Consider the following 10,007-nt stretch of genomic DNA (forward strand, 5'->3'; position numbering starts at 1 on the left):
ACCGACCGCACTTTCGTTCCAATGGTAATAGTTTGCGACGGATAGTCGCAATAGAAGAAAAAGAAGGGAAACATCAATTTTGGGACGTCAACTGACACATATATTGTATATGCATCAAAACTATGTATTCAGTGGATAAACAACCATTGTACAGATACGAGCTCTTGGGAGAGTAGACCGGGGCAGTAAGTAAATGAAAATTATTAAAGAGTAAAGGAAATTACTTAAGCAAGATACAAATTAAGATATAGTAAAAAATGCAACTTTAGCACTCACTATTGTTGGTTTTTTCATCTTTTGTAAAAATACTCAACAAATCTGTTTTTCAATGAAAAAATACAAAAAAAAAGGTGTTTCAAGAGAAAAACGGAAACATCTAGCAAAGAAATCGATTAACCATTTTATCCCAATGACAATCATTCCCAAGTACCCAAGTGTAAGCGCATCAATCGCAGGATGTGAGGTAGCTATATGATAGATTATATATGATATACATATGATAGATTGTCTACTTGGCTCTCTGATAATAGACTACTTCTGAACAGAAAGAAGACGAAGTTTATTGTTTACAGCAGGACGGGTCACGAGTTTCCAGATATAGAATCAGTTTCCCTTTCTGCGAATGAACCTGAGTCTGTTATTGAAAGGGTTGAATCGATAAGATATTTGGGAGTTGTTTTTGATGAGAATTTGTCATAGGAAGAGCAAATCAATCTGGTTAGAGCAAAGTCTGCCCGTGGAGTTGGTATAATGTGCAGACTGAAAAACCTTCTTCCATATTGCGCTCTTAAATCCTTTATTTTTCCCTTGTGCAATCCCATTTTGATTATGCGTCTATTATTTTTTTGAACACTTTTAAAAGTAATGTTACCCCTTTACAGATTATCGAAAATAAAGCAGTTCGTATCCTTAAACCTTTTCTGCCATCGCCATCAAACTTCCCCTTAAAATCCACAACAGAGACCCTTTTTTCACTTCTTAATATTCTTCCTGTTCGGCAAAGTATCCAATTTTTAAGCGTTATGTTTAAGATTAAGCTTGAACGAGAAAAGCTCCCCAGATATTTTGCGTCGATTGGTCTTATTTCTTCTCCTTCATCTTCACAAGTTGAAACCCGTGGTAAATATAATCTGCGGACTCCTAAGGTAGTTTCAGAGAGGTCGCGTTTTTGCCTGAGGTATTTGATTCCTCTACATTGGGAAAGATTGAAAAATGAGATTGATTTTAATGTAAGCATAGATGCTATAAGACGGAAGCTGAAAAGAGTGCTGATTGAAAGTTATAAATCTTAATAATATAAAAAATGTTTGTTTGAAACTGGTGTTCTACAATATGTATCTATTTTTCCTTTTATAAGCAGAAGATAATGATATCCTGTTTCATATCAATTAAAATTATATATTGAAAAAAAGTCACACTTATATAGGATGACCTGAACATGGTATCTTTTAGACAAAAATACTATAGCAATTAAAATATAGTTAACACATGAAAAATTTGTCAACGAACCTGAAAATTATCAAAAAGTACAAGGTCCTAATTATTAAAATTACGGACAAAAATTGGCCTAAAGCCAAAAACCAAATTTTAAGTACAGTTCTTTCACTGATACAACCGTATAAAAGTTAAACAACATCATCCACCCGTTCTGTTGGATTGTTTTTTACCGGGTAAATGACGATTAAGTAGTTTGCACTTTAGTTCAGAGGAAATGGGCAAATGACTACATTCACCATGTATTTTGTGATTTTGTAATACCGCCAAAACTTGATAACTATTTGGAGCAAGTAAAGTAAAGCTGCAATGACAAATTTGGTTTTACGATTATTTATGGCTTTGTTATTGTAGGCTATTTGGCTTTTATGTACTGGTGCTCGCGAAGCTGCATTTAGGAATATCAAAACAATTGCCGAGTGCTTGGCTGACGAACTTATCAATGCTGCTAAGGTACAATATTCTTTTGTTCACATTTTATCCAAATGTTTGTTTCTATTATTTACGTTTTTTTTAATATTTCTGTATTGTACATTTTTTTACGGCGCATGTTTTCATTTTTTACGATTGACCACATTACCGGATGACTCATGATGCCCAAAGAAAAGCTTCTCTGCTTATTAAATCATATTAGTACAAGAAGTTGATTTAATGATTAATATTTGTATTTTTCATGATTTAAAATAATATTAATATTAGTCAAAGAGTTAACACTCTTTTTCATCAGATGCACCTTTTGTGAATGGTGCGACGTAACCCCTTATTACAACTAACATAACATTGCTTTCAGTCTGGTCTTACGAACGGTTGATCAGATCTTAATGAAATTTGATATTTAGAAGGATTTCGTGTCTCAAAGCTCTTATTTTAAATCCCGACCGGATCTGGTGACATTGGGGGGAGTTTGATGTGGGGGAACCTAATATTATGGAAAATGCTTAGATTGGAGGGATCGGGATGAAACTTAGTAGGAAATATAAGCAGAAGTCTTAGATACGTGATTTAAATAATTGGAACGGATCCACTCTATTGGGGAGGGGGGGAGTTAATTCTGAAAAATTAAAAAAATGACGCATTTTTAACTTACGAAGGAGTGATCGGATCTTCATGAAAATTCATATTTAGAAGGTCCTCGTAACTCAGATTTCTCATCTTAAATCTCAACCGGATCCAGCGTCATTGGGGGGGGGGGACTGGAAATCTTTGAAAATACTTAAAGTGGAGAGATCAGGATGAAACTGGATAGGAAGAATAAAAACCTGTCTAAGATACGTGACTGACATAACCGGATCGGATCTGCTCTCTTTGGTGGAGTTGGGGGGGGGGGTAATTTTGAAAATTGAGGTATTTGTAACTTACGAAAGGGTGACCAGATCTTAATGAAATTTTGATATTTAGAAGGATCTTGTGCTTTAAAGCTCTAATTTTAAATTCCGACCAGATCCTGTGACATTGGGGGAAGTTGGAGGGGGAAACTTGAATTCTTGGAAAACGTAAAAATTCGGTTTTTTCTTATGAATAAGTGATCGGATCTTAATGAAATTTGATATTTAGAAGGAATTCATGTCGCAGAGCTCTTATTCCAAATCCTGACCAGATCTTTTGACATTGTGGGATTTGGAGGGGAAATCTTGGAAAACACTTTGAGTGGAGGAATCGAGATGAAGCTTGGTGGATAGAATAAGCGAACGTCCTTAATACGTGATTGACGTAACCGTACTGGATTCGCTCTCTTTGGGGGAGTTGGTGGGAGGGGTTCACTGATTTGACGAGTTTGGTGCTTCTGGACGTGCTAGGACGATTAAAAATAGTAGGCGTGTCAGGGAGCTGCACACATTGACTTGATAAAGTCGTTTTCCCAGATTCGACCATCTGGGGGACTAAAGGGAGAGGAAAAAGCTGAAAAAATTTGGTATTTATAACTTACGAGTGGGTGATCGGATCTAAGTGACTTTTGATATTTAGAAGGACATCGTGACTCAGAACTCTTATTTTAAATTCTGACAGGCATTAAGCCTCTGATTTTCCTTTTAAATCAATCTATTGATTCTTAGAATTTTGTTAGAGCTCATACCATATGAGCTCTTGGCTCTTAACTCTTCTTGCCTCGTCACAAGTGCCATATGAGCTCTTAGCTCTTATTTTTTCATTCCTTGTCCAATCGGCAGCTTTCTTTCGAAATCATGGCTCCATGTGACGCCACCTGGTCATAATACCAAAATCAAGCAGTTTGTTTATGCTTTTGCAAGTCTATTACTGCACATGTAAGTAAATAATTGAATAATTTATTATGACCTGTTTATGATATTATTTTAACAGTGAAGTTGAATTTGTTTGGTTGAAAGGTTATGTAGTGTCGATTATGATGAATGGGTTTGTTTTACTTGTTTTGTTATTTATTTAATCCTCTTAAGTTTTTTTATTGTATTTTTGCCACCCTCCGTGGTCAAGGTTTTTTTAATTTTCGGGGTGGTTGTTAAAACTGATGTGTTCTCGTTTTAATAAATATATATCTCCTATTCCTTCTCTAAGTTTTCCAGCTTTCTCTATGTAACTTCTAATTTACTCCCCCCTCAGTCGCTTTCTTAAATATGAACAAATTACTATTTGAGCCGAAATTTTTGTCAATTTTGGGAAATCCAGAGGTTCTTACATATCAACAAAGATTCTAAGCAGCCTCCTAAAAACTATCCGTATTACGATCAACCGTTTAAAAATTGACTAACTCCCAATTTTGAAAAAAAAAAGCCAAAATATGCTTCATATAAATAACGTTTAGATGAACGAATTTTTCTCACTAAAGCTAGAAGTTCACTAATTCAAATTAGCCTTGTCTACTGGACTGAACGTCGTCTTCGAAACTGCGAAACTTGGTAGGTGTACCTCTAAGAAATTTAAAGTTTCTCCAGCCCCTTATAGTCAATGCTTCTTCCACGGTAAAATTGACAAAATGTGAAATATGGTCATTGTTTCATAAGAATTTTAAGGAATCGTTTCATCCAGTTACATAGTAAAGGATTTATTGATAATCCCGGATGCTCCCATGAGCCATCAGGGGTCTATTTCATTCATGAGGTTAATTATCTTTTTCTTTCTTGTTTTTTATTCTTTGAATCATAAATTTATTGTTTGTTTTTTTTGCCTTTTATGGATTTTTCAGCCTAATATCATAACGTAGGCATGAAAAAGCTAAAAAGAAAAACAAAACATACTTTTAAACTCTTGATACTATTTAGTTCTTTATGGCACTTGGTATTTACCAAGTGACAAATAGCATAACTGGTATTTACCAAGTGACAAATAGCATAAATTATGTCTGTCTGTCCCGGTTTCGCTAGTTTAGGCACTTCCAGATAAGCTAGGACGATGAAATTAAGCTGGAGTATTACGACCAGACCGGATTGAATTAGAACTAATCGTTTCTCCGATACGAACATCTGGGGGAGGGGAGCGGGAGTGGGTTGTTACTACAACTCTTGTAGTAACAGTAAGGGTCTGAGTAGTAACAACAGCCATATCGAAGCTGCATTTGTGGTGAAACTGCTGCAAAACAGTCAAAAATTGGCGGAAAGAAAAGTGGTCTGTTTAAGGTCGCAGATAACTTTGTTGCTAGTTTACCTGCATTACCCGTCAGATCTACAAAGTATGTTAAAGTAAGTGTCGTAATATTGCCTTTGTCTTTTTATTACTTCCATCTCTAAAGGCTAAGATCGATATGAACGTTACCATTGCATCTCTACCCCCACTCAATTCAACCCCATGGTTAGCTTCCCTATGAGCTAAAAGTGAAAGTATTCTCTAAAAAATTTCACTTTAAAAGTCAGTCTGAATTTGGTTGGGACAACTGTGTCGAGGTCCCAGTTGAAATATTTGTATTGATACCTTTTTCTTGCATTGGCCGTGAATTATCTCACTTTTCTATCCAACAAGATAGATAGAACTATCTATCCAACAAGCCAGTATGGTCTCAGTAGCTTTTTCCATTGCTATCTCTAGATAATAACCCATTGTTTCTAAAGATATGTCTAACATTCTTTTTTTATATTAATTTTACCGTCTCAATTCAATCACATACCTAGTTAGCATATAGACTTATAACTTAGTTTTACTATTTTGAAAGGTCACTCTTGTCCTTTGTAGTTTTCCTTATCATTCCATTACGTTCAACGACTCCTTGCTGTAGCAACATTTTTGAATCGACGAATCAGTGAAATATTCTTCAATTGATTTTCTATGCATTTTAAATGTGTGCAAAATAAGATTGCCTTGTAGAAAATTAACTGGTTATGACCTAATGAAACTAGATTTTTTATTTAGAATGTAATGGTATATAGAAAAACCTGGAATTTGTGGAATGTTTTTCAACAATCACTGTTACAATGAAAAAAAAAGAAAAATTGCTTTAGATATGTTTTGATTTCAGGACAAAAATGATACTCGACCTTCTAGATATCATGAAAGGGGGCTGTAACCTCATTCTTGCAATTTCTGTTACTTTTCTTTTATCACTTGCTTATTCGTCTAGTCACTACGAACTTAAGATTACACAATATAAATTTGATCTGTTGAAAATTACAGCTAACTTTGTTGCTAATAATGTATGATAACTTGATATAGACGATATATCATTTGTTCTGCACTTGCCTTTGCAAAAGTTCAATAAAAAAATGTCATTAAAGTTTATTTTGCACATTTTTTATAACTTTAAGCAATATGAAATCAGACAATAAAAACAAACCCCGAATACATAGATCAGTATTATAGAAATCCAGATCTGACATTCCTCGGGCTCAGAATATAGGAAGATAGCTTACTAGCTACTTCTGGCTATGTTTCTATCTTTCAGTGATTAAAATTAAAAAAACAATTTGAAAGTAAAGTGATTAATGAAAGTAAGGATCAGCATCAAAACTTAAAAAGTATAGAAGTCATTCCATATGTGAGAGATATGCCCCTCATCTATGCTTTTTATTAGTTTTAAAAGCTTTATGAAGCCACTCTTGTATATGAAAAATTGAATTTGCGAAGAAAAAGTAGGAACAATTTGTATATATTTCTAGCGAATTCTCCCTTGTAAGTTCATACCTGGAAACTACCACAAAGCAGTTCCAAAATTGGCCTGAAGAAAAATAGCCTGTTTAAGGTCGCAGATAACTTTGCTGCTAGTTTTTCTGCATTGCCCATCTGATGTACAAAGTCTGTTAACGTTAGTGTCATAAAATTGTCTGCATACTTTTCATATTTACACTTCTTTCATCCGAAGAAAAAAAAAATGGCTAACTATTATAAAAACATTACTCCTCTGAAGAATTTAGAGATTATTCAGTATAAATTTGATTAGACAGGAATTTAAATATTAGTATCTCGTTGTGAAGCGTGCTACTTCAAGAGTGTGAGTAGTAACCACGATCATATCGAAGCTGCTTTTGTGGTGAAACTGTCGCAGATAACTTTGTTGCTTGGTTTTCTTCATTACCCATCAGATCTAAAACTCGTATCCAAGCACTCCCATTCAACAGTAAAAGCGGCTATATCATCCTTTACGGTGAAACTGCTACAAAACAGTCAAAACTATCCGAAAGAAGATTGCATTTAACCTGTTTTATAAATCGAATTGTCCGATGTCGAGTGTTCTTAAGCTTTCTGCATTACCCATCAGTTTTACAAAAGCTTTATTCTCTTTATCACTATAGCACCAGTGAAATTGCTACTACTGAGATAAGATAAGATAATATTTATTTGCAAAAGGCTATCACAAGCTCTAAAGAGCCGAATTCGCTTTATATGTCACTAAAAGCTAAGAAAAAAAATCAAAATAGTACATTAAGTCAAACACTTAGAATTAAAAGCGATTAAAAAAGCAAAATCATCAAAGATAAAGGGCAACTTAACAATTAAATTACAAAAAAAAATTGCAGTAAATAAAAAAAGAATAAAAACGGCAATAGAGGAAAAGGGGAATTTGGCAATTAATCACGAATTATTATTAAGGTGTCCCAGAATAAAGGGTATAAAACTTTTGCGAAACCTTTCTGTAACAGCATGAATCGGAGAGTAAGTTGGGATTGCTAAGGAGGCTGACCGGGGGAGTCGGAATCTAATGGGATTGTGAAAATCAGGGAGTAAGTCCTCAGTACGGGGATTGGAAATGAGTGATTTAGCGAAAAGCTGACGATCCTCTTCCCCCACTCGAAATCTCCAATAATGGAATTAACCAACAAATTTTCAATTCAGTTCCTTTTTATTTCCTCCACTGAGTCCATTTTCTGTAACCTTCATAACCCAGCCCGCCCCACTTAGCCTATTTAAAATTTCTAGTTTTCTTTACCAATTCGTGCCCTTATTGGAGGATATTAGTGAAGAACCTTTCCCTTTGTCACCGAAAACATCAACAAAGACGGTACCCAAGATGTAAGAGATATGTATATCGATGGATTGAATACACATTGTGTCTGCCGACCTACCTCGCCCTCTTCCCCTGCACAAAGTTTAATGTTTATTTGACACCTTTTTCTTCCAATGGTCGCTAAATTTTTGAATCGATCTTTTAAGCCGTTTATTGTAAATTTACTAATTGAAAATTACTAAACATAATAGGAATCCATGCCTTAAAAAAAAAAAAAAAAAAAAAGCATTCTAAGCCTGACTGAGGGAAATAAAATTATCACAGGAAACATAATAGTTCTGTAAAACATACTTGAAGAACCAGTGGTGTACTCAAATGAAACATACTGTCTGGTTCTTAATAGAGTTGTCCAGTGCTTCATATATGTTTACTATTAATTTATCTGTAACTCTTCTTGTGCATAAATTTGACTTAATTCTACTTTAAAATTAACTGAATTCAAAGGTTTTGCTGAAGATTTTAACATTTTTAAATCCCTTCATCTTTTGAATCCATTTCTCTTTTTTAGTATTAAACAATCATAAGTTAAGTAACATAAGTATTGTTCCTGTTGTGCTCTGTGCATTTACCTTGTACCTACTCTTTCTTCAATTTAATAACTTTTTTAGGGATCGTCCAACTCCTATGCCATTAAGAAAAAGGATGAACTAGAACGTGTGGCCAAGAGCAACAGATAAAACTTCAAGTTGTCACTTTTGTTTTCTGCTTTTCAATAAAAGATGAAAGTAGAGTTCAATTGCGCTTATTTAGTATAAAAAAGTTGTTTTTTTTATGGCACTTGGTATTAACCAAGTGACAGCAATCTCAAATTCTGTCGGTCTCTCTGTCACGGTTTTGCCACTTCAGACATTTCAAGGTAAGCTAGGACGAAAAAATTTGGCAGGCGTATCAGGGACTGGACCAGATTAAATAAGAAATAATGGTTTTCATGATTTTACTATCTGGGGGGGGGGGGAGTGTTCTGTCGGTTAATTCGGAAAAAAATAGAAAAAATGAAGTATTTTAACTTACCAACGGATAATGGGATCTTAATGAAAATTTCAGTTTGGAAGAATATCGTGTTTCAGAGCTCTTATTTTAAACCCTGGCTTGATCCGGTAACATTGGGGGTAATTGAGGGGGGGGGGCTAAAATCTTGGGAAACGCTAAGAGTTGAGGGATCGGGATGAAACTTGGTGGGAAAAATAAGCACAAGTCCTATATACGTGATTGATACCAGAACGGATCCGCTATGTTCGGGGGAGTTGGGGGGGGGGGGTGGGGGTAATCTAAAATTAGAAAAAATGATGTATCTTTAATTTACGAAGGAGTGATCGGATCTTAATTAAATTTGAAGTTTGGAAGAATATCGTGTCTCATAGCTCTTATTTTAAATCCTGACTGGATCCGGTAACATTGGGGGGACCCAAAATCTCGGAAAACGCTTAGAGTTGAGGGATCGGGATGAAACTTGGTGGGAAACATAAGCACAAGTCCTAGATATGTGATTGACATAATCGGAACAGATCCGCTCTCTTAAGGATTTGGGGGGTGGGTTAATTCGGAAAAATTAGGAATTTTTAACATACGAATTCGGAAAAAATAGAAAAAACGAGGTATTTGCAACTTACGTACGGGTGATCAGATCTTGATGAAATTTGATATCTAGAAGGATCTTGTGCTTTAAAACTTATTTTAAATATCGACCAGATGCGGTGAAATTAAAGGGAGTTTGAGGGGGAAACCGAAATTCTTGGGAAACGGGAAAATCGAGGTATCTTACGAATTAGTGATCGGAACTTAATGAAACTTGATATATAGAAGAATCTTATGTCCCAGATGCTCCATTTTCAAATCGGATCTGGGGATATAGAGGGCTGGAGGGGGGAAACAGAAATCTTGGAAAACCCTTTGGGTTGGAGAGATCGGGATGAAACTTGATGGGAAGAATAAGCACAAGTTATAGATAGGAGATTGACATAGTTGGTACGGATCCGTTCTCTTTGAGGGAGCTGGGGGTTGTTAAATTGGAAAAATTGAGGTATTTTTAACTTAAGAACAGGTGACCGGATCTTAATGAAATATGATATTTAGAAGGAATTCATGTCTCAGAGCTCTTATTTCAAAT

At 35.0% G+C, this 10,007-nt stretch overlaps 1 protein-coding gene and 1 non-coding gene across 2 annotated transcripts in view; both read left to right on the plus strand.

Moving 5' to 3' along the window:
* Window positions 1-8,636, plus strand: part of LOC136032761 (small ribosomal subunit protein uS7-like) — a 33,288-nt gene extending 24,652 nt beyond the window's left edge. Inside the window, exons 5-6 of the mRNA XM_065713113.1 lie at window positions 1,849-1,947; window positions 8,509-8,636. Of these exons, the coding sequence (XP_065569185.1) occupies window positions 1,849-1,947; window positions 8,509-8,577 (168 nt within the window). The 3' untranslated portion in view covers window positions 8,578-8,636. The remainder of the gene's footprint in view (window positions 1-1,848; window positions 1,948-8,508) is intronic.
* Window positions 5,001-5,138, plus strand: LOC136033862 (small nucleolar RNA SNORA16B/SNORA16A family). Its single transcript, XR_010619040.1, has one exon. It is a non-coding gene; the product is annotated as a small nucleolar RNA SNORA16B/SNORA16A family (small nucleolar RNA).
* Window positions 8,637-10,007: the final 1,371 nt, after the last annotated feature.

Source organism: Artemia franciscana, chromosome 1, assembly GCF_032884065.1.
Source record: "Artemia franciscana chromosome 1, ASM3288406v1, whole genome shotgun sequence".
NCBI lineage: Eukaryota > Metazoa > Arthropoda > Branchiopoda > Anostraca > Artemiidae > Artemia > Artemia franciscana.